The 26,362-nt window shown below is 45.0% G+C and overlaps 1 protein-coding gene across 3 annotated transcripts in view; it reads right to left on the reverse strand.

The window, feature by feature from the left end:
* Positions 1–25,363, reverse strand: part of Smurf (SMAD specific E3 ubiquitin protein ligase) — a 58,658-nt gene extending 33,295 nt beyond the window's left edge. For 2 of the 3 annotated variants that reach the window (XM_045746036.2, XM_045746035.2), the window contains exons 1-3: positions 25,206–25,362; positions 4,968–5,006; positions 720–828 (exon numbers count right to left, since the gene is read on the reverse strand). In XM_045746036.2, the coding sequence (XP_045601992.2) occupies positions 720–828; positions 4,968–5,006; positions 25,206–25,260 (203 nt within the window). In that variant the 5' untranslated portion in view covers positions 25,261–25,362. Of the gene's footprint in view, positions 1–719; positions 829–4,967; positions 5,007–25,205 lie in introns of all 3 variants that reach the window. The other variant, XM_045746034.2, reaches the window with a different exon arrangement.
* Positions 25,364–26,362: the final 999 nt, after the last annotated feature.

Below are 26,362 nucleotides of genomic sequence, written 5' to 3' on the forward strand. Positions count from 1 at the left end.
GTCATAGTTACCTTGAGGTTCTTCCGGGGCTTAGCGTCCCCGTGGCCCGGTCGTCGACCAGGCCTCCGACCAAGTGGTTGAGTAACTGAGACAGGATGTTCCCGGTCTGAATCCATGTTGTCCTGGGATGTGTAGTTCATTATTTTCCATAAAACTACAAATTTGAATCCTAGTCACTCTTTCAAAAACTTTTATTTATGTGTGATGTTAGTGCAACTGGTCTATACTTTTTTTGCGAAAGCTTTACTACCCCCCCCCCCATTCTGCAGAGGAGCTATATCTGCAGATTTAATAATTGAGCGCTGTTGGTATCTCCCCTGTATCCAGGCTCTTTCTCCATATTACACCGAGCGCTCGCGCTACTGGTACTTTACATTTCTTTATGAATATTATATTCCACGAGTCAGGACCTGAAGCAGAGAGCATGGGCATGTTGTCAATGTCTCTTTCGAAGTCTTCTAAGTTCATGTTAATATTAGTTATATTGTCTGAGGTTTGGATGTCATTCATAAAGGTGTCCGGATCTTAAACTTTCATGTTGTTTATTGGAGTGCTAAACATACCTTCATACTGGCCTTATTGGCCTTTCAGTAATTTCTTTAGTCATCGTCTTTGTACAAACCTTCAGTTCTAAGTGTAGAGCCAATACTGACGGAGGTTTTCCAGTCTTATTTAGCACATGTGAAAACTGGAGATATAATGTAGGTGGAGATACTCACAGGTCATAGTACTGGTTCCACTTGGGGTCGAGTGTGTTGCGACAGGTGTCCGTAGAGTGACACTGGCCAGAGCCCTCCACGCTGATCTTGGCGAACGGGTCCGGCAAACCTGAAACAAAACAAATATCATAATGAAACAACTACACCAATCTATAAGAATGACCCAATTACAAAAGATAACACACTAGACCTCATTTTCACAAATAACGATGAATTGCACAGGAACATAATGATTACAAATACCTGTTACTCAGACCACAATGTAATTTATGCGCAGTAGACCTGTACACCCAGTCCAAAATTCGAGAGAAGAATTCAGCAAATATAATTTTAATAATAAACCCATTAACTATCATCAGAGTTAAAGCCCCGCTCCTGTGACAGGTAAGTCTACTACGGGCTCAACATAGCCCGTGCTACTTGGAACTTTTTGTTCCCAGCAGCTGAATCTAAAAACAACAGATTAACTGGGAACAAGTAAAGCAAGACCTCACACATGTAAGCTGGGAAGAACAACTAGAAAATGCAAACCTAAACCAGTGCCTCGAGAAAATAAACTTGGTGGCACTAGAAATAGGCTCAAGACGCAGACCTCTAAGAAGAAAAGAGGAAGACAGACAGACTGGGACGACGTTCTCTCTATAGACCAAGAAAACAAATCGCGGAATAACTTTAACGTCCCAACCTATCTCAAGACCGACAAAGAAGGCTACATAGAGAAAATAAAACGATTGAACTAAAACTACAAGAATCATTTAAAATTCAGGAGAGGCAGAGAGACAGAGCAAAAGGCTATCATTGACAGAAATCAAAAATACTTTGTCCAGTATTGGGCCCCTGCAGAAGGGGAGATAAAACTTTCACAGATGACAACAAGGAAATGAGAGAAATACTATTCCGTTTTCAGCGAGCCCTTAAACACACGGAACATTGATAACCCAAACGAATTCTTCATGAATGGGATACCTGGAGAGGAGTCTGGGATTTCTACTCCCCGAGCCAGGCCTGAGGCCAAGCTCGGCTTGTGATAACTTGGTCCAACAGGCTGTTGCTTGGCGCAGTCCGCAGACCCACATATCCACTACAGCCTGGTTGAAGTCTTTATCAGACCTCAATCTAAGTTGAGGTCTGATAAAGACGTTTTGTGCCCTCTGTAATGCTTTTTGCAGGCGATGAGTCACAATAACGTGGCTAAAGTACGTTGACCAGACCACACACTAGAAGGTGAAGAGACGACGACAATGGTCCGTCCTGGACCATTCTCAAGTCGATTGTGCTTTTTGCAAAAAACATTATACTTAATGGAATAGGAGTGAGAAGCCCTGTGCTTCCGTACATGTTGACAAATTCTTGAATCCGAAAAGGAGAAAGCCATAACCACAAATCCAGTGCCAGAAACACACGTTAGCAGAATAACATCAGCAGCGTATACCATACTGGCCGCCCCAAAAATAAGCTAAGTTTAATGGTTTATAATCTATAATGGTTTACCTGTCGTTGGTTCCGGGAATCAATGTCCCTGCAAGCCGGGCTCAGAGCAGACCTCTTAGTTGGTGGTCTGGTCAACCAAGTTAATTTTTAATCTCCCTGTCTGACGATCTCTTCCCGTGAGACAGTTAAGCAAGTGCCAACAGCGTCTGGGCAAAAGTTACAGGCTGAACAACCCAGTGGGGTTCTTTAATATTGGGGCGTGTTGAACACACTCCAATGCCGGTATGTCCACTTTCAGGATGAGTGACGCCGCCGTACGAACTCTGCACGAGGCAAAATGGAAAAATGTGAACATGATAAACACAGGAAAGGAGTTATTACAATAATCTAAGGACGTTGTGGGGGGGGGGGGATGTAGGTGTAGACAAGAATCTTGCATGCTTAAGTAGACACACGCACACGCCTCCGCGGCCTAGTCGTCTCCGTCACCTTCACCACCGGGCGTATACATCATTTCCATTTATCACAACAACAAAAATTCTAAAGAAAGTGTGAATGTTAAGAGTGTTTGCATGACGGGTATGAGAGCAAGTGTTGAGGTGAGGAGGGAGACGCGGGTGGTGTGTTGTTGACAGTGTGACTACGTGCACGTGCGGGGCGCTGTGTACATTAAGTCTGTACACAAGGCCGGGTATTGTCTGCCCCACATAAACGTGCCTCCCTCACTTAACACCCCCCCCCCCGGCTCCGCCCCCCACCATCACCAACCTCACCAGCGGAAATATATTTGTACGGAGAACTTGCCAACTATAATGTGCAATGGGACACGACCAATATGTGTATCAAGGCATCAACTCTCGCGCCCACCTCAAACAAGACGACCCAACACAACCAGAACAAGTGAGAAAACTGAACTATAACACCAAACGAGGGAATGGAAACAGAAGAGATGTCAAACCACACAAGAAAACTATCCACGAAAAAAATGCAGCCAGATAGAATCAATGCAAAATACAGACAGCACGAGAACAGAAAAGATGAACCAGAAAGTCAATTATATATGTAAATACTTGGTCAGGGCAGTTACCCACGTGCCCCCAAAATGTAAATACTCAAAAGGTATGTAACAGCGTCCAACAGCCTGTGTGAGCACACCAACCAAGAGGCCTGCTCAGAGATCGGCCTGGGTGACACACATTCTCGGAACCGACTCCAGGTACCTACCTTGTTGCTGCCTTGTGTAGCTTCCGGGGATCAACGGACCCGCAGCCCGGTCTCTTGACGTATGAACCACAGCCTGGTTGATCAGATATTCGTTGGAGGTGTTTGTCGAGTTCTCTCGTATGTTCGAGTATGTTCTAGGTGGCGGATGTAGGAGCAGAATGCTCACTAGTGAGTCCCACTCTTTAACGGCTTTTCTAATCATTGTAGTCGCGGTGGAATGTGCATCTAATGCAGCTGCTGTCGGTGGATTAATGTTTAGTTAGATGTGCAGGGTTTCAGTCACTTCACATTCCAGTAAGTAGTGCAATAGTGGCGCCTCTGCTTCTGTTCCACAGATATGACACACTTTAACTATTGGGTTTATTACCTCCCAGCAGTACTTGTAACCAAGTCTGAGTCTGTGTATGGCTACTGTAATGTCTCTGGATATATTTTTGCCAGGCTTGAAAGAGGAGTAACCAGTGGCTTGTTCGTACCATATCGCAGTGGATCTTCCTTCCGTCACTGGCTCTGTGGCGACTTTTGATAGTTGGCAGTATTTTCTTGATTTGTTCCTTAATCTGTGAACAACTTTGAGGTATTTGAACCTGTACAACAGGTAGAGCAGTGGCAGTGTTTGCTAGTGAGTCTGTCTTTTCATTACCATCTATGATTCTATGCCAATGTGACTTGGTATCCAATTTAGGGTGATTGACAGCCCTAGATTAATGGCTTCGTTTCCTATATGTTGGATTTCTGTGAGGAGTTGTATATTATCTGTGTGTTGACTGGATAACAATGCCTGGAGCGAAGATTTAGAGTCGGTATGAATGATGACATGTAAATTATTCTCAATTGTATAGTTTATGGCCTCCTTCAGGGCATATAATTCTGTCAAATCTCAATCTTACTACATTCATTCATATACTCATCCTCTTCGTACTGTTGTTGTTTTAGATTTACCTACTCAGAACGAAGTGTCCATGTAGCACGGGCTATGGTGAGCCCGTAGACCTGTTCGTACCTTTCATCCTTTTCTTATCCTTCACCTTTCTCTTACCTCAATCTCTTATTTATTTGCCCATACCTTTCTCTCTCCGTTTACGGACTATTCATGCCCGTGCCACCTCTTGGGTGGCTCCATCACTCTACATCATGCTACAGGTGGGGGGGGGGGGGTACAAGTAATTTCCAAAATAAAGAGGCCTGGTGGACCAAACTCTCACAAGTCGAGCCTGGCCTCGGGCCGGGCTTGGGGAGAAGAACTCCCAGAACCCCATCAACCAGGTATCAAGCATATAGTGTTACTTCTCTAATTCTAATTGCATTAGACGACTGACTAGTGACTAGTGATAAGGTAAAGCCCAAGAGGTAAAGCTCAGTCGTGCACACTCTGGTTAGGTAGCACGTGCACGCCCAGGTAACCACCAAGTAAAATGTCTGGGCTTCAAGAGCTACAATAGGACTGTGCCTGCAACACTAGGCGAGTGTGTGTGTGTGTGTGTACACACACACACACACACACACACACACACACACACACACACACACACACACACACACACACACACACACACACACACACACACCACAACTTCTTCAACAGATACTTACTGAAAAAATCCTTCTTTGACAAATTCTTGGCGCAGAGAACTGAAAAGAGAAAATGTGGACATTAGTCAAGACATACCCTTACAAAAATATAATGGGGCAAATCATATACAAATAACAATGGTTCTCACTCTCATAAAAGACTTTGAAAGAGAGCTAAGAAGTAAGATCACAACCCACATGGAATCCCAGCGCTCGTATAACCCTGGACAACACGGGTTCAAGACAGGACGCTCTTGCTTCTTACAATTACTAAACCACTATGGCATACCTTATCTTATGGTTACCTTACCATCTTGAGATGATTTCGGGGCTTTAGTGTCCCCGCGGCCCGGTCCTCGACCAGGCCTCCATCCTCAGGAAGCAGCCCGTGACAGCTGACTAACACCCAGGTACCTATTTTACTGCTAGGTAACAGGGGCATAGGGTGAAAGAAACTCTGCCTATTGTTTCTCGCCGGCGCCTGGGATCGAACCCAGGACCACAGGATCACGAGTCCAGCGTGCTGTCCGCTCGGCCGACCGGCTCCCCTGTGAGTGTTTTTGTGCAATTCTTGATGAATATAGAATTCTTGTAACCTGGTCCAGGTGCAGAGTTGGCATGCTGTTTATGGCTACTTCAAATGTGTGTATATAACGTTGGCGTTCTGTTTGTCTTCCGTGGCTTCTAAGGCCATGTTATAGTGGTGCTGTAATTGTGATAGTCATGTGCCAACCATGCACACGCCAGTCACAGTTACCGCCACACCCCACAACAGTTACAATCACGACAAGCAACAACACTGCAACAACCAATACAAGTCTACCTACCTTGAGGCTACCTTGAGGTGCTTCCGGGGCTTAGTGTCCCCGCGGCCCGGTCGTCGACCAGGCCTCCTGGTTGCTGGACTGATCAACCAGGCTGTTAGACGCGGCTGCTCGCAGCCTGACGTATGAGTCACAGCCTGGTTGATCAGGTATCCTTTGGAGGTGCTTATCCAGTTCTCTCTTGAACACTGTGAGGGGTTTGCCAGTTATGCCCCTTATGTGCAGTGGAAGCGTGTTGAACAGTCTCGGGCCTCTGATGTTGATAGAGTTCTCTCTCAGAGTACCTGTTGCACCTCTACTTTTCAACGGGGGTATTCTGCACATCCTGCCATGTCTTCTGGTCTCATGTGGTGTTATTTCTGTGTGCAGGTTTGGGACCAGCCCCTCAATTATTTTCCACGTGTAAATTATTATGTATCTCTCCCGCCTGCGCTCAAGGGAGTACAGATTTAGGCTCTTTAGTAGGTCCCAGTAATTTTGATGTTTTACTGAGTGGATTCTAGCAGTAAAGGATCTCTGCACGCTCTCTAGGTCAGCAATTTCTCCAGCTTTGAAAGGGGCTGTCATTGTGCAGCAGTACTCCACTCTAGAGAGCACAAGCGTTTTGAAAAGTATCATCATCGGTATAGCATCTCTAGTGTGAAAAGTTCTTGTTATCCAACCTGTCATTTTTCTTGCAGTTGTGACGGCTACTTTATTGTGTTCTTTAAAGGTAAGGTCTTCCGACATGAGTACACCCAGATCCTTTACATTGCCTTTTCGTTCCATGTTATGATTTGCCTGAGTTTTGTACGTGGTTTCTGTTTTTATATTTTCAATTTTTCCGTAGCGCATGAGCTGGAACTTATCCTCGTTAAACACCATATTATTTTCTGTAGCCCATAGAAAGACCTGATCTACATCTGATTGGAGGTTTGCCGTGTCCTCTATGTTGCCAACTCTCATGAAAATCCTAGTGTCATCTGCAAAGGATGATACAGTGCTATAGGTTGTGTTCTGGTCTATGTCCGATATGAGGATGAGAAAAAGTACTGGAGCAAGCACAGTACCCTGGGGGACTGAGCTCTTCACGGTTGATGGGCTGGATTTTATTTTGTTGACTATTACACATTGGGTTCTGTTAGTCAGGAAATTGTAGATCCATCTGCCTATTTTCCCGGTAATTCCTTTTGAACACATTTTATGTGCAATAACACCTTAAGTCACAGCAAATACAACATTTCCTCCATAACGGACTCCCTGAAAAACCTCCCAGGCAAAATACATATAATATAGTAAGCTGACGTATCTTTGCCAACTTGCAGGAATTAAAAACAATGGCGAAAATCAACATACCGTTCATAAATGACCTCACAAAGGCAAATGCCGTATTTGGAGCTTTCTCACACACACACACCCCAGAGGGAGTGCTTGGGAGCCAAGAGTCCCAGCAGCGGGAGGGGGCGTGTGGGAGCCACGAGTCCCATTACTGGAGAGCACGGACTTGGAGCCAGGGGAGACGGCAGAAAGGTCACAGTTAAACATAGCTCATCACAACCCTAAACAATTCATGTACATAACTGGCAATGAGGTTTAACAAGGAAGCCTGGGTCGGGGAGGGCAGGAGGGAGGCTGGAGGGGCTGCTGCTGGCCAAGACTGTACGGAACTGTGGGGGGAGAGGGTATGAGGTGGACCTTACTCAACATGTCCCCTCTTGCTGGCTCGCCCTCCAATCAATGCCGCATATCAGACAGGAAGAACATTGTAGCAAGTAACGCACCCTGGAAGACCCAACTCTAGTATCTAGCTTTACTTCCTTAACTTGCTTTCAGCAACGGTAAAAGTGATTTTCACGTGATAAATTCCGCATAGTTATGGAAGGGGATAGTACTTCAAATTAATTTTGGATTCCCGCCTTGAGTACTACTCAGTAGTTGAAGTTAAACAGATAACATATGGCCTACCTATAGGTCACCTTTCCATCATTAGGAGGTATCACTCCCCAAACTACTCAGGGGAATTGACAATCATGTCGGAAGACCTTAACATTAAAGAACATAAAGTAGCCGTCACAACTGCAAGAAAAATGACGGGTTGGATAACAAGAACCGTTCAGACAAGAGATAGCTTAAATAGAGGGAGTTTAGAGAACATATACGACATACATAGACGCGATAAAGCACCTAAATTATTGGAATCGTCTCAAAGCTCTCCAAATGTACTCACTAGAAAGGAGACGAGAGAGAGAGATCAAATAATATACACGTGGAAAATACTGGAGGGCCCAAATCTATACAATAAAATAACAACGTATTGGAGTGAACTATATGGAAGAAAATGTAGAATATAACCAGTGAAGAGCAGGGGTGCCATAGGCACAATCAGAGAACAGTGTATTAACATCAGAGGTTGTTCAACACCCTCCCAGCGAGCATAAGAAATATTGCCGGAACAACCGAGGACATCTTCAAGATAAAACTAGATAGTGGTGGATATGTGGGCCTTCGGACCTCTGCAAGCAACAGCCTGTTGGACCAAGCTCTCAAGTCAAGCCTGGCCTTGGGGAGTAGAACAACTCTCAGAGCCCCATCAAGAAGAGAAGATTTAGAGGTACACCACCAGACTAGTCCCATAATTGAGAGGTATGAGCTACGAGGAAAGGCTATGGGAGCTGAACTACAAGTCCCTGGAAGACAAAAGAGTAAGGGGGAAGTGATAACCACCTACACAATTCTCAGGGGAATTGACAGGGTCAAAGGACAAAGAAAAACTATTTAGCACAGGTGGAACACGAACAAGGGGACACAGGTGGAAACTTAGTACCGAGATGATCCACAGACATTAGAAAGATTTTTTTCAGTGTCAGAGTAGTTAACAAATGGAATGCAATAATTAAGCAGTGATGTGGTGGAGGCAGAGTCCATACACAGTTTCAAATGTTAATTTGATAGAGCACAATAGGCTCCAGAATCTCTACACCAGTTGATTGACAGTTGAGAGGCGGGACCAAAGAGCTAAAGCTCAACCCCCGCAAACACAACTAGGTGAGTGCAGTAGTCCACCAAGACTGTCACAGTGGGCCACCAACTGGGAGACTGGAGGGCCCCGCCGTCCACCCAGGCTGCCAGGGTGGCGTAGACGTTCTGGCGACGTGTGTCATTTAATTTTTTTTTTAATTTGCCCGGAGGGGCGAGTTTATTGGGCAGCGCCTCTCATCCTGTGAGCGGACATATCGCCATAGCAGCGTGTACAACACTCCCCAAAAGGAAGAAAACCCGCTGGGTTGTTCATTCTGTCACTTGTACTCAGACACAGCTGGGACTTACTTAACTGTCTCAAGTGAACAGCGCCTCAAACAAGAAGATTAAAATGTTACGTTACCTTGCGGGTGCAAAATAGGGGAATCTTTTAAGAATAGTATCAATATTTGACATGTAATCATGCTTGTTCGCACCCTTCCAGTCAAGATTTGTGTGTGTGTGATGTTAGTTATTTTGGTCTTAATTTGTTTTTGTTTTTTTTGACATTTGCTATGGTGCCCTTGTTTTGAAAGGTATTTCCAGTGTTATTAGTATGTTGGTGAGGCGAGCTGCGTGTTGGTCCCGCCTGCATAGGTTATTTAGTGGAGGGCGTCACTCACTACTGATGTTCTCAACCAACCCAGCTCTGACTCACTCCCTTCCCCACAAGTATATCTCCACCACTTGTGGTCGGCGCCACTAACACCCTCCCCCCCCCACCCTGGTGGTGGGCGCCATTAACCACATCACCGCCACTGCTCGGCGCCCCTGTAACAACACCTACCGTGACTGACGTAACCTTCAACACAACGCGTCAATGGATAACAATTCCAAAATATTAGTATCCTTCACACTGGCTGCCCGTTTGACGGTCTTTTGTTTTTCCTAATACGACCGCCTGCCTCTTTTTTTCTTATTACCACTCCTCCAGCCACCATGGGAGGTACAGCCACCATGGGGGGTACAGCCACCATGGGGGGTACAGCCACCATGGGAGGTACAGCCACCATGGGGGGTACAGCTACCATGGGAGGTACAGCCACCATGGGGGGTACAGCCACCATGGGGGGTACAGCCACCATGGGGGGTACAGCCACCATGGGGGGGTACAGCCACCATGGGGGGGTACAGCCACCATGGGGGGGTACAGCCACCATGGGGGGGTACAGCCACCATGGGAGGTACAGCCACCATGGAAGGTACAGCCACCATGGGGGGTACAGCCACCATGGGGGGTACAGCCACCATGGGGGGTACAGCCACCATGGGAGGTACAGCCACCATGGGAGGTACAGCCACCATGGGAGGTACAGCCACCATGGGAGGAACAGCCACCATGGGAGGTACAGCCACCATGGGAGGTACAGCCACCATGGGAGGTACAGCCACCATGGCTGGGATGTACAAGCTACGGGCTTCTCTACCCAAAAAGGTAGTTGTACGATAAAATGAGTAGAGGGCCTGAGAAGGCGGCAATACATGTACTATTTAGGCCAGAGATTGCCTGTTAGAATTTCTTTTAGGCCGTTTCAATTTTTGTTACGTCTATACAAATCCAGTTACAACCCGGACGTGTTTGGGTACATTGGAGGCAACATTGGTGGAGGCAACATTGGTACAGGCACTAACATGTGGGAAAGATGGAGTGCAGTGATGACGTGGGAAGACCTTACCACCATGTAGACAACAACCAACTACCTCACCACTAGCTAAATGATGAACCAAACCACTAATGCCAATTGTGAAGGTGGTGAGCACGCTGTCAGAACCCTCCACCACCACCTGTGTGTTGCCCTTGACCGCTGCCAACTGCCCACTACTGTACTATGGGGATCGCCAACAATGGGTATGGCGTCAAAATGTTCATATTTGTAGACGCACCAGTTTGGCTACAAATACAACAAAAAAAACTTTAGCACATACAAAAGTCAACAAATGATTTATAAGTTTCATTAGACTAAGTTGTTGAAGAATTGATTGTTCATCAACTGCTCAAAACATGGCTTGAGGATGACTGATCATTGACATTAACAATAAATTCGGGCACTTAAAAATGTGAGTTATTGGGAATGCTTAAACCATCTTGGATTGTGATGACTTAGGCCGGTCACGCCGAGAGTTAGGGGTAGGTGGTGAGTGTACAGTGACGCCCTCACCGCCTCTCACCCATGATCCTCACTATCACTCAAACATTTATATTGATCTCCCACTCATTATTCTTCTCTACTCCTTCCCCTTATTAATACCTTACTTCATAACCATTCACCCGCCCTCCTCCATCACCTCCCCCCCCCCTCTCTCTCTCTCTCTCTCTCTCCCCCCGGAGGGGGGAGAGAGAGAGAGAGAGAGAGAGGGGGGGGGAGGTACTCCCTTTGTCTCTCTCTCCCCCCTCCGGGGGGAGAGAGAGACAAAGGGAGAGGAGAGAGAGGAGAGAGAAAAGAGAGAAAAGAGAGAACAGAGAGAACAGAGAACAGAGAGAAAAGAGAGAAAAGAGAGAAGAGAGAGAGAAGAGAGAAAAGAGAACAGAGAGAAAAGAGAAAAGACAGAAAAGAGAGGGGGGAGGGGGGGGAGAAGGAACAAGAGCCACAATACTGGAGGTCACCATGAACACTTCCTGCTGAGCGAGACAGGTGACTGGGTGTGGTGAGCGGGCACCCTCCACCACACCACACACCAACAACAACAACCTGGCTACAACACCTACACACACAACTCAAGGCATCTACACGAGAAAACTAATGAAGTGATGACTCAACGTCCTCAAAGTTTCACTCCTCTAATTGTCGCTTGAAATTCGCCTGTGTACTTAGGTGACGGATGACCTTATAACTTCCTCGTGTCTGTAATATACTTAATAACTTTTATTGTGAGTTTTGCGTGTGCGTGCGTGTGTGTGCACGAGATGGCTAGAGTTCGATGCTATGAGATCATTAGAACAATGTACTATGAAAAGTAGCGGGCTCACAAAAATTCCCGTTTTCTATGCAACAGTTGAGTGGGGGTGTGGGTGGACTGGATTAATACTCACCTAATTGTGCTTGCGGGGGTTCAGCTCTGGCTCTTTGGTCCAGTGATTAGTGCGTGTCTGGTTAGGTTGGGTATTGTGTACGGTGTGATCAACCAAGCATAAGGGTTAGAGGCGGCTTCGTTATGCATGCCCCTTGAGAATTGCTGCCAGCAGACTTTAAAATTATGGCTCTTGAAAAAAAAAAAGAACCAGACTAATGCTCATCTGGTACGTAATATTGCATATAGAAGCAAACTTGGCATCTGAGAGTTTCACAAACTTCACAGATGGATCAGTAGACCAACAGGGACAAGAAATAGTTGGAGACTCTCAAACGGGTTTTCAGTTTTACAAACGGAGATGCTAGCCATTTAAAAGGCTTCGGAACATACTCTTGCTGAACATCGACAACATGTTATCGAGATACAGATTCGAGAACTGCCACTGAAACCTTGCAAGAAGAACACATACATGATAACATCCATCTGATCACAAATGTCCTATCATTAATGCAAACACTCAAACGTCAAGGCCGTCGGGTACTTATCAACTGGGTGCCAAGTCATGTGGGTATAATAGGAAATGACACTGCAGACGAAGCTGCAAAATTTGCAACAAAGAGATGAAAGACATTTATATACCACAGAGTCTATCACAGATTAAGAAAGTAATTACAAACAGAGCAATGTGAAAGATGTACAGTGACCACAACACAGCAGTTGCAACATCAGGATCTGCGGGTTGGTACAAGAATTCAACCAACTACGAACCACTTAGTTTGATGAAAGGGAGCAGTAGAACAGAAGTACACTTACATCGCATCAGGCTTGGATACCCATGTGCATGGGAAATAGGCTTACAGGTTCCAGAAGATGAGAGGAAATGTCAGCACTGTGGAGAAATGCCCGACAGACCACTGGAACATTATCTAACACAGTACACAGTTACAAACCCAGTAAGATTTCAATTTAGATTCAACAGAGCAGAAGTTGTTAAACACATGGGACAAAATCTTACTGAAGCGACCATACGAGTCATACATACTCATACTCCGCTTAAGTAAAACAAACAAGGAACACTCATTGTAAGTCCCGTGCTGGAATATCCCCCCCCCCCCCCCCCGCCAAAAAAACAGGGTTCAAGAACAGATTAAATAGGTACATCGGTGAGAAGGGTAGATATACAACCCGGTCTCCTTATTTGCCACAACGAACCAAATACAAAGTGCAGCCATAACCCTATTCCGTAACCACCACCTCAATATATCCCTCCTAAAACTTCATTTTTGCAGTCTGTACCCACTGCTGCAAATTCTGACATGTTGACAGTCTCCCAGTCTCTGTCTCTCTCTCCCTCTCTCTCAGCTTCTTTCTCTGTTCGAGTCTCCTAGAGTCCAGGTGAATCAAACGTTTATTTCCATGGAAGTGTAGATGATAATTTAGTATTATTATTCTTCATATTTTGTAAAGATTATGTCCATTGTGTAGTAGAGTGACCAGAAGTGTAGAGTCGTTCAAGTGGTCGTCACCAGAGCACTATAGCTATATAGTTGGCTATATAACTATAGATAACATGTGACCAAGGATGTGCCGCAGGGCGCCATACTCTTCAGGCACTCTGCTTACCATACTCTGCTAGAATAGTCCCAGCCAAATTTTCCACTTTACAATGTCTTAACTCGAAATCACCAAGCATGATGATGTTAGGAGCAGGGGTCAGCGGCGGCCGACGGGTAGCCAGGTGTGTACTCTGATACATTTCCTTGCAGGGTTACGCATAACCCTTAATAGTGGTAATGTAATGACTATTCACTCATTTTGCTTCTCGTTAATATTCGGGTGTGGACAGTGTTAGCGTCCACACCTTCATTTAATACATGACTATTTATCAGCTCCAGCTATTAAGGAAAAGAAGAGAGGAAAAGGATGGAAGGAAAAGGGGAGGGAGGAAAGAAGGAGGAGGGAGGAAGGGAGGAACAAAGAGGGAGGGAGAACTAAGGGAGGGGAAGGAAGAGGTAGGGAGGCTGGGGCCCACACTGCCCCCCAACACCCACCACTAACGGACCAGACCGCTCTTCACCTTGCAAGTTTTTGTGACCCGCCCTCATTGATACGTCCAGGGAGAGGCATTCCCAGTCACGCCAGTACCACTCACTCTCCCTGGGAGTACCAGGCCAGTGTGGGTAACAGTCACGCCAGTACCACTCACTCTCCCTGGGAGTACCAGGCCAGTGTGGGTAACAGTCACGCCAGTACCACTCACTCCCCGGGAGTACCCGTCACTCTCCCCGGGAGTACCCGTCACCCTCCCCGGGAGTACCCGTCACTCTCCCCGGGAGTACCCGTCACTCTCCCCGGGAGTACCAGTCACTCTCCCCGGGAGTACCAGACCAGTGTGGGTAACAGTCACTCTCCCTGGGAGTACCAGGCCAGTGTGGGTAACAGTTACTCTCCCCGGAAGTACCAGCCCAGTGTGGGTAACAGTCACTCTCCCTGGAAGTACCAGACCAGTGTGGGTAACAGTCACTCTCCCTGGGAGTACCAGGCCAGTGTGGGTAACAGTCACTCTCCCCGGGAGTACCAGACCAGTGTGGGTAACAGTCACGCCAGCACCAGTCACAGACCAGAGTGGTGGTGTCAGTGTGTCAGCAGCACCAGCCTCACACTAAACAGTCACCTTAAACACTTGCACACCTTGGTAACACCAGTACAAATGTTGAGCAAACAATTTGATCCGTATTGGCTTGGCTTTTTTTAGGGACAAGCAGTCAGTCAGGTTTATCAACAGCTGACCTTCCCTACAATACAACCAAGGCCTCACTTAAAAGTAATCGAACCCGGGACCTTTCGCTTCTCGACGAAATCAGTTGCAGGTTTAATTGTTCAATAAAATTTGCATTTTCTTTAGGCAATAATTCGTGTAATGCGGTGAAGCAAGAGACAAGAGGAAGTTAGCCTAAGATGCCACCTGCGCTCCCATGACGTAGTGAATGTCCTCTGTGTACGAGGCTTGTTGCTCCATCTCTGCACCTCAGAGACTACGGGCTCACCATAGCCCGTGCTACTTGGAACTTCTTCCGAGTAGCTTAATCTATAACAACAACAAATCTGGACCTAACAATCTTTACCCTAACATACAAACTGAATGCTCGACACGACATTGAAGTCTCCGAGACTCTGTAACCTTGGAGTGCACTTAAACAGCCTCAGAACAATACTACACCAAAAACTTCCACAAAGCTTAGCTGTTCCATCTAACACCTTATTACTATGATTTTTTTTTTGGGGGGGGGGAGGGGGAGGGATATTGGTGGGCGGGCGCTAAGCCTCTGGCTGGCCCACTAAGTGTTGCTTGTTTCTGTTTTACTTGGGCGAAGTATGAGTATTTATGACTCGTATGGTCGCTTCAGTAAGAATTTGTCTCACGTGTTTAACACCTTCTGCTCTGTTTACCTGCTTGATACCTGCTTGATGGGGTTCTAGGAGTTCTTCTACTTCCCAAGCCCGGCCTGAGGCCAGGCTCGACTTGTGAGAGTTTGGTCCACCAGGCTGTTGCTTGGAGCGGCTGTTGTTGAATCTAAGTAGAAATCTTAATGGGATGAATATGCTGAAATGCTCCCCATTGCTTAGGATTTTGTGACAAATCTTGCTGCCACCACACACACTGTGGGTCTAGTAGGCCTTATAAGCTAGTGATCTTAAACTACATCTTTACCAGGCATCGACCGCCTGTGACACCGGGAGCTACCAGCTACTGCAATTATAAGGTCACACAACCCTCCCAGCCACACACCCCCACGACCTTCACCACCCCCGAGCCTGACACACCCATGACCTTCACCACCCCCGAGCCTGACACACCCATGACCGTCACCACCCCCGAGCCTGACACACCCATGACCTTCACCACCATCTGAGCCACAGACACCCATGACCTTCACCACCATCTGAGCCACAGACACCCATGACCTTCACCACCATCTGAGCCACAGACACCCATGACCTTCAACATCTGAGCCACAGACACCCATGACCTTCACCAACATCTGAGCCACAGACACCCATGACCTTCACCAACATCTGAGCCACAGACACCCATGACCTTCACCAACATCTGAGCCACAGACACCCATGACCTTCACCAACATCTGAGCCACAGACACCCATGACCTTCACCAACATCTGAGCCACAGACACCCATGACCTTCACCAACATCTAAGCCACAGACACCCATGACCTTCACCAACATATAAGCCACAGACACCCATGACCTTCACCAACATCTGAGCCACAGACACCCATGACCTTCACCAACATCTAAGCCACAGACACCCATGACCTTCACCAACATCTAAGCCACAGACACCCATGACCTTCACCAACATCTAAGCCACAGACACCCATGACCTTCACCAACATCTGAGCCACAGACACCCATGACCTTCACCACCATCTGAGCCACAGACAACCGCGATCTTAGCAAGCATGTCCCCAGCCAACCCCTTGAGTATTCTTACATGAACAATTAGTACATACTGCCAGAGTAGAGGACAGCAGCGTCGGGCATACACAAGCTCTGCTGCAAAGTCTTCACCTTAAGATAAGAACTGGATCTTCCAGTGGACTACAAAAAACATGGTCAACGAAAGTAATTTCCAGCTACTGTGCTATGGTAACACGAAAATATCAAAACAGAAACCACATAAATAACGCAGTCAGTCATTTCACATAATAGAAAAAAATCTAAATATTTGAGAGCAATCATGTAGGAAAACCTTACTTTCAAAGACCACAATAAAGTAGATGTCATAACTGCAAGAAAAATACCAGGCTGGATAACAAGAAGCTTTCAAAGAAGAGATGCCAGACCAGTGGCGGTACTTAAAGTCACTAGCTAACTCACACCTGTATAAAGACAGGCTGTTTAACACAAGGGGCACACGCACAAGGGAACACGGGTGGAAACCGAGTGCCCAAATGAGCCACAGAGATATTAGAAAGAACTTTTTTAGTGTCAGAGTGGTTAACAAATGGCATGCATTAGGAAGTAATGTGGTGGAAGCTGACTCCATACACAGTTTCAAGTGTAGATATGATAGAGCCCAATAGGCTCAGGAACCTGTACACCTGTTGATTGACAGTTGAGAGGCGGGACCAAAGAGCTAGAGCTCAACCCCCGCAAACACAACTAGGCGAGTACTACCTTAAAGAGACACTAACGACCCCAATTCAGAGCTGCAGAAAATGCTTAGAGGGAAAACGTGCCAAGAACTTTTACCGCCTGAATCCACAAAATAAAAATATGAAGTACTGGGAACATTTAACATTTCTCAAAACTATATTTTTTTAGAGAGAGCAGGAAGGAGACATACATAATAATTTGAACTTGTAAAATATTAATAATAGGGTCTTCTTCCAAGTCTGCACACACAAATAACCCTGAGAATAATCACGGCATATATCCATACCCTGAGAATTCTGTCAACGCATCCAAGTTCCTAGGCTTCTGATTTGGGAAATCCATTTTAAATTTGGCGCTGCTTAATTCGTGAGAAGTGTCAACCTTCACCACGCCTCAACGCACCACTGCTTCACCTCCCCCGAGATAATTCATGAAGCCTGTGCGGTAATTAGCGACTAGAGTTCTCAAATTACACGGCCGCCAAGAACCTTTCCGCAGTGATCAGGCTTCTGGCGCATGCGATACACCTCCACACTCCCACTACTCCCCTACACAATACTTTACAAACCAACTCCGTTATTTAACCAGGCATTAAATATGCCATCATCAAGAAGTAAAAACTAGGACATTCATTAAGAAACTAAATACATAATACTGAATAACAACCCAGACCCCTTTACCAAACTGAATACACGTTGTGTTAAACTGGCTACTACTTAACATGGGGTCCACTACCGCCCCCATCACGTGGGGCGGCAGTGGACCCCCACGCCCCATCACATGGGTGGCAGTGGACCCCATACCCATCCTGTGGGTGGTAGTGGATCCCCATACCCATTCCGTAGGTGGTAGTGAATCCCCATACCCATCCTGTGGGTGGTAGTGGATCCCCATACCCATTCCGTGGGTGGTAGTAAATCCCCATACCCATTCCGTAGGTGGTAGTAAATCCCCATACCCATTCCGTAGGTGGTAGTAAATCCCCATACCCATTCCGTAGGTGGTAGTAAATCCCCATACCCATTCCGTAGGTGGTAGTAAATCCCCATACCCATTCCGTAGGTGGTAGTAAATCCCCATACCCATTCCGTAGGTGGTAGTAAATCCCCATACCCATTCCGTAGGTGGTAGTGGATCCTCGTACCCATTCCATAGGTGGTAGTGGATCCTCGTACCCAATGCGTAGGTGGTAGTGGATCCTCATACCCAATGCGTAGGTGGTAGTGGACCTTCATACCCAATCGTAGGTGGTAGTGGATCTTCATACCCAATCGTAGGTGGTAGTAGACCCCATACCCTTCCCAGTGTTAAAAATTAAAGAGGCACGTAATGGTCTCAGGAACTAAACCTCAAAGTTCATTTAGTTACATACGTAGTAATCTTGTGGCCTACATTACCTTTCGATGATTCCAAGGTTCAACGTCCCTGCGGCCAGTCTCCTGGTTGGTGGTCTGGTCAACTAGGCTGTTCATTGTGGCTGCTCACAGCCTGGTTAATATAGTATCCTTTAAAGGTGTCTTTGAAGTTCTCTCTTCAGCACATAGAAGTCAGTCAGTCAGTTATGCCCCTTATGTGTACAGGAGAGGGAGTGTGTTTAAAAGTTTTGGGAATATGATGTTGATAAGAGTTCTCTATCATCATACCTATTGCAACTCTGCTTTTTATCAGGGCTATTTTGCACATTCCTATCATGCCTTCTGGCCTCATGTTATGTTATTTTCGTGTGCAGATTTGGAACCAGCCCTTCTAATGTTTTCTAAAAGTGGAACAAGTTAAGTGAGGTGGTGGTTGAGGTCAAAACCGTCAGTAGTTTCAAAGTGTTACATAACAGAGTGCTGTACTGGGAAGCCGAGACACCACGATGTGTACAGAGCCACTCCTCTATGATGTGTGGATGTGTTTATTGTTTTTAGCATTTTGACTACCATGCTTGTTAATTATAAGGGGTCTATAATTTAAAGATTCTTTTCGATTACCATTTTTATAGATTGGTACTGTTTACCTTTCTCCAACATATCTGTTAAGATTCCTGTGTACAAGGATGTCTGGAATATCTATTTGAGTGGAATGTTCAGCCGAGTTGCACATTCTCACAACACTCAAGGTGAAACTCCATCAGGTGCAACCGTTTTATTTCTTCCTAGCCCTTTGAGTAATTTTTCCACTTCCTCTCCAGACCCCTCCATTTATACTATGGCGTGCTCGGGAATTGGTATTGGGCCCGGCTCTCTGAAATTTTCATTTTGTACAAACACACTTTGGAACTGTTCATTTAGCATTTCACACATTTCTTCTTCATTCTTGGTAGTCCTGTTCCCCATTCTCAATCTCTGGATTTTATCCTTTACATGCAGCTTGTTTTTAATGAATTTATAATAAAGGCCTAGATATATATTGCATTTGTCTGCAATACACCTTTCTGCCTCTCTCCTCACAGCTGTGTAAATGTTTCATGCTTGCTTGTAGTGCTGGCATGTTTACATGTTAGGCCTCTTCCAATACTGAACCCACTTTCTTGTCTTTTCCTCTCTGGTTCTCACAATTTCTATTGAACCAATCTTGTTTTCTGGTCCTGCATCTCTGTTTTGGTATGAATGTTTGCGTGCCTTCATCGTATATTTTGAAAAATTTGGCATACATCTAATTTACTTCCTTGCCTAGCAACAAATCTGTCCAATTAAATTCATTAAAGAATTTTCTACATTCTGCAGTGTCCTTTCTTGAATTTGAGTTTAACAGGTTTCAATGTCCCCATTTTCTTCAAGATTATATTGCAAATCATATATAATTTCCAACAGAACATGATCACTCTTTCCTAAGGGAGGAAGTTACTGGATGTCAAATATCTCTTCTTTCCTAGTAAATATTAGATCCAGTATTGACAGAACATCCCTTCCCTCATTCGTGTGGCCTGCTTGACGTGTTGATACATGAATGTCTCCAGAATGAGGTTTACAAATCTGCCTGTCCAAATGTCCTCCGTTCTTGATTTGTAGGCTGCCCAACTAATTGCTTTCAAGTTGATGTCCCCCAGTACCAACAATCATGATTTATCTTTATCTGCTTTTACTCTAATCTCTCTCATAACCATTATGAGACCCTCTCATTTATCATGCTGGAGGGCTGTAGGCATTTACAATTATCAGTGTATCATTCTGATTCCAAACCTGCATGTTTGGAATCAACCTACAAACCATTATGTCAACTTCGAAGGTTTTCGATTTTTAACTCTTATCTTCAGGTGTTCTTTCACCAGTGCAGCCACTCCTCCCTCCTTCCTAGTTTTCCTGTCACATCTCCAAACTGAGTATCCCCTTGGAAAAACGACCTCTTTATTTTATTTTTTATCTCGCTCCATCTATGACGGTACAGTATATACAATTTTCAGGAATATTTTCCCTTTCCCTTTCTCTATTACTCCTCCTTCCTCTAATAAATTTTTGTTTTTATGTACCATTTCACTAGCTTTCCAGTCCCTAATACTTTGTAGAAAAAATATTTTTCTTCATTTCTATTCACATTTAGACATTTCACTTCAAGGATAATTTTCAGTGTTTCTCTGTTTTCCTTTGAGAAGTCTTGTCTTATTGACCAAAGTCTGCCATCCTCATTACTGCAATTTCCTGGCATTTCTAAGCACTTCCATCATTTGTTTCACTCCATTAAATGTCACCCTTAAGGGACAATTCTTGTCTCATATTTTCCTATCCTCCTACAATCACTGACATTTTCCTTTGAACTGAGGCCTTCTCCTACATCTACTATTTTCTCAATGATTTTCTTCTCTTCTGCTGCTGTTCATTCTAGATGATATTTCATTTTCTAAACACCCAAAAATTATTATGGACTTGCTTCTATCTGCAGTGTCTTTTACTAATTTTCTGTTAGTTACCAGTTCTTTCCTGATTGCTTATCTAATGTCTGCTTCTTGTTGGTCATTTCTGGTTTTGACTTCCAATTACATTTCCTTGATCATCTCTCTCTCTTTTACAACTTGTGCAAATTAAAGTAACTTTAATTTCATTTTTGTACTTTTCTAGTTCTTTATTAACCACCTCTACGTGATTTGTCAATAAAGTTTCTGTTTGCATATCCTTGTTTAACTCCATGTTAGTCTTTAGGGTTCCTTAAAGTTGTTCACAATTCGAGTATTTTCTTGTTCATTTTTTAAAAGTCACCCCTCTTCACTTTCCATACTTCATTTTCTAGCACTAGCTCCCTGATTTGTTCAAGCAACAATATTCCACCTTAGAGTGCACTACTGTCTTAAAAAGTACCATTGGTATGGCATACTTGGATCTTAGACCCTCTGTCTCAGGAGTTCTTCTCCCACTAGCCTGGCCTGAGGCCACGCTCGACTTGTGATAACTTGGTACATTAGGCCGTTGCTTGCAGCTGCCTGTAGGATAATGTAGGATACGTAGGCTGCCTGCCCACACATCCACTACAGCCCAATTGGTCCAGTACTTCTTGCAACAACTTACCTCATTTGAAATGTTCTTGTTATCCAACCTGCCATACTTTCCTTCCAGTTCTGACAGCTGCTTTATTGTGTTCTATAAAAGTAAGGTCTTCCAACATGATTACTCCCAAAACTGTTACATTGTTTTTTCTTTCAATAGTGTGGTTTGACTGCATTTTATGTACGGTTTCCATTTTCATATTTTAGTTTTTCCATTGTGCAGTAGCTACCTGCTTGATATCTGGGAGTTCTTCTACTCCCCAAGCCCAGCCTGAGCCTAGGCTTGACTTTTGAGTGTTTGGTCCACCAGGCTGTTGCTTTGAGTGGCCTGCAGGCTGGAACTTATCCTCAATAAACATCATGTTTTCTGTGGCCCATTGAAAGACCTGATTATCATATTGGAGGCTTGTTGTCTGCAATATTATTTAATCTCATGAAAATCCTAATACATGCACTGTAGTTACACAATTTGATATGTTATTAGTCTTTTCTATCAAAGTGCACAACAACCTCTATATAGAGCAACTATCATTTATAATGTGCCAGTTACACAGATACTAATCATGCTCCCACATACCCACACAATGAGCTGCAGCTGTGGAAAATTTAATTATGTGCATGCACTAATTACAGTTAGCAAACTGAGTATCTGGGCAAGATTTCTGGTAGTACATCATTTTGAATGACATTAATAAAATATTGTACTAAAAGTACAATAAAACATAGCCTCATACAATACTAAAAGTATTGTATGAGGCTATGTTTAGCACCCCCCAATAAGCATTGAAAATGGGGATCAGGTCAGCTTCTTTATCAATGATATCCAAATGCCTGACAATATAACTGATATCAACACAAATGCTGCATATATGGATCTGCATTGACAACATGGCTATGCACTCAGCTCCATAAAAAGATCTGGGATGATGATTTAACATTTAGGAAGCATAATTAAGCCAATAAAGATATCAACCAGAAAAGGTTGTACAGTATTATGAGAACCTGCAAATTCAGGGATCCCATCACTATGCTCATTTTATTCAAATCACATGTGCTATCTCACTTTGAGTGCAGCTTGATATTCAACTTCTCCCTTCAGAGCTGGAGAGATTGCCAAAATATAGGAAATACAGAAAGCATATACTGCACTGTACACAAACATGATAAAGCATCAAAATTTTGGGAACCACCTCAAAGATCTCAGAATATACTCTCTGGAAAGGAGAGTAAATATATATGGAAAATATCAGAATATTCTATAAACATTAGAGGCCCAAAATATTCAATATTCTCCCAGCAATTAAAAGAAACATTTCAAGAACAAAAGTGGACTTCAAGCAAAATTGGGACGATTTCTTGCAAGAAATGCTGGACCAACCGGGTTGTAGTGGACATGTGGACTTACGGGCAACTCAAAGAAACAGCCTGTTGGACCAAGCTCTCATAAATCAGGCCTAGTCTGAGTCATGGGAAGTAGAAGACAAGGAAGTAGATAAGTAGAACTCTCAGAACCCCTCTAGGTACAATGCAGGTACTTTAACATTTCTTGAATAATTGAAACTTTAGTTATATTTGAATTCTGCAATTTGTTTCATATTCAAGCACATAGCAATGTAAAGTACAGTATGTAAATGTGAATAGTATGCAAATACATGTACAGTAGTTATTCTGACAGTTTACATTTTGTCAGAGCTACAATACTTCAGCATGTGGTGCACACTCCCAGAGGTACTTTTAGCCAAGCCTACATGTAGCAGTATTTACCTGAATAGCACCATCTATCTAGTGGGCATGATGGTGATGGGGACGGGAAGCCGGTGGCTTGTGAAAGTCCCCCCCCCCCACCAATTTTTATGAATTTTTTTAATTGGTTTTTAACTCAAGTAATGTCTTGGCATTTATAGCTTTGGCATGTAAGCAGTTCCATGAGTTTATAATTCTATGGGTGAAAAAATATCTATTTCCTGTCCTACATTGTGGCTTGTTGATCTTAAAGCTACTGTATTGCACATTTCGAGTGTTACATGTGACCTTTCATATGTGCATTACATGTGACGAATAGAAGTCTCCCGACCTTACTGAATGATCCATAAATAATTGTGGCTCTTCCTGCATAACAGATGGAATTACTGGTATGAGTTATCACTTTGCTTCAAGTCTACTGGACTTTCCCGCATTTATCAGTACAGTACTGGTATATTACTGCCATCAGACTACTCAAAGGCAATGCAAGATGGTAATTGACTCCCCCTCTCAGAGCACATACTAACTCTTCCACTCTCTACATCCAGGATTGTCTAGTGATAACTTGATAGGAAGACTGTTGCTTGCAGCAATCCAAAGGCCCAAATATTCACTAGCCCAGGTAATCAGACCTTTTGATACAGGAACTTTACAAACATCCTGTTAAGTTCCAACTGGCCAGTGAGAAAACACTACCCCACACATGGGGAGAGACTGGCCAGTGAGACAACACTATCCCTCACAGGGAGAGAGACTGGCCAGCGAGACAACACTATCCCTCACAGGGAGAGAGACTGGCCAGTGAGACAACACTATCCCTCACAGGGAGAGAGACAGGCCAGTGAGACAACACTATCCCTCACAGGGAGAGAGACTGGCCAGGGAGACAACACTATCCCTCACAGGGAGAGAGACTGGCCAGGGAGACAACACTATCCCTCACAGGGAGAGAGACTGGCCAGGGAGACAACACTATCCCTCACAGGGAGAGAGACTGGCCAGGGAGACAACACTATCCCTCACAGGGAGAGAGACTGGCCAGGGAGACAACACTATCCCTCACAGGGAGAGAGACTGGCCAGGGAGACAACACTATCCCTCACAGGGAGAGAGACTGGCCAGGGAGACAACACTATCCCTCACAGGGAGAGAGACTGGCCAGGGAGACAATACTGCCCCTCACAGGGAGAGAGACTAGCCAGGGAGACAATACTGCCCCTCACAGGGAGAGGGATTGGCCAGGGAGACAATACTGCCTCTCACAGGGAGAGAGACTGGCCAGGGAGACAATACTGCCTCTCACAGGGAGAGAGGGACTGGCCAGGGAGACAATACTACCCCTCACAGGGAGAGAGGCTGGCCAGGGAGACAATACTGCCCCTCACAGGGAGAGGGATTGGCCAGGGAGACAATACTGCCTCTCACAGGGAGAGAGACTGGCCAGGGAGACAATACTGCCTCTCACAGGGAGAGAGGGACTGGCCAGGGAGACAATACTGCCTCTCACAGGGAGAGAGGGACTGGCCAGGGAGACAATACTACCCCTCACAGGGAGAGAGAGACTGGCCAGAGAGACAATACTACCCCTCACAGGGAGAGAGAGACTGGCCAGGGAGACAATACAACCCCTCACAGGGAGAGAGACTGGCCAGGGAGACAATACTACCCCTCACAGGGAGAGAGACTGGCCAGGGAGACAACACTGCCCCTCACAGGGAGAGAGACTGGCCAGGAAGAGTGGCGGGGAGTATCCTGCCCCCAGAACAACCTTGCCTCTCACTCTCCACTACTCTTCCATCAATAACCTTCACCCAGGTCAAGTCTTGACCAGTTGGTGCATCAGTAGGGCAGCGCCCCAGCCTCCCAGGATGGTGGAGGACGGGTCAAGTGAGCCCAGCCAAGGATGGGAGTTAAAACCCCAAAAGTGGGAAAGAGTCCAGCCATTTTGGGTTAGTCCGTGCAGCACGGAGCTGGGCCAAGAGATCTGCCAATTATAGTACCCACATCCACCGCCACGTCCCTCAACACACGCCTTACTTACTTGTAAGACGTATCTTCATCGCCCCGGTCCTCCTGGGCGGTGCTGCATTAGACATTGTTTAGTGTTAATTACAAACTAATCACCATCACTATGAGCACGTCCTCCCGCACTGAGTCACTCACACACTGACGGACCCACACACCAATAACAACACTGGCCCCGTCCTCCCCAACGTTGCCAACACCACCGGCATCTATATTGCCTGCAATAATCTCAAACTTCAATAATAATATATATATGAAGTACTATAAATTCTCACATTTCATCAATTTGATTCAATACTACTTATTAACATATGTCGTTTAAAATTTTGGTGGATGTGCTTCGCTTCCAGCAAAAATACTAATATTCCATTGTGTTATGTTGGTAGCACCAAACAGTTATCTGGGGTGCCAAAGGCGGCTGAGAGAACACTCTTTATTTAACCTTATTTATGTTTACCATTTAAGTAATCAGCAGCGACACTCTACATCTGCCTTAAAGTGCTCCCGGAACCTGTCTCACCATTGTCATTACAAACATTGAGGGCAGTTATGTCTCAAGACAAACATTTACTTGTGAATGACACCATTCCAGTGGTTTAATAAATATATGTGAATACTGTCTGTGTCTATCTATATCTATAAGAATGTTTGTTTGTCCAAAGTTGTAGGCCCGACACTTAAGAGCTTGCGTCACCAAACTTTGCAGGGAAAATGGTCTGTTATACAGGACGGACAAAGGCAGGTCGGGGTTGGCCTAATTTAAATACAGTGCTTATTACTAAGTACTAAGTTAAATTCCCGAACAGCCACTAACACGTGTTGCGTTTCGGGCACGTCCTTAAACATATGTTCCCCGGAATACGACTCCGCCAAATCCTTTAACAACCAGGTACCCATTTTACTGTTGGGTAAACAGAGGCTACAGTTAAGGATTGACACCCAGTAAACCCTATACCCGGCCAGGATTCGAACCCAGGACAAAGTACTTGCGAAACACCAGGCCAGTGTTTTACCACTACACCATAGGAACTGCAACAGTAAAGTACAGTACAGAAAAGTACAATAAAGTACACGGGGACTGTGCTTAAAGAAATATTAGCATTTACAGAGATCCTCCAAGTGATTTTCATGGAGCCGTGTGAAATAGTGGGTGTATTTCCCATTCAGTTGTTT

This window comes from Procambarus clarkii, chromosome 39 (assembly GCF_040958095.1).
Source record: "Procambarus clarkii isolate CNS0578487 chromosome 39, FALCON_Pclarkii_2.0, whole genome shotgun sequence".
In the NCBI taxonomy this organism is placed as follows: domain Eukaryota; kingdom Metazoa; phylum Arthropoda; class Malacostraca; order Decapoda; family Cambaridae; genus Procambarus; species Procambarus clarkii.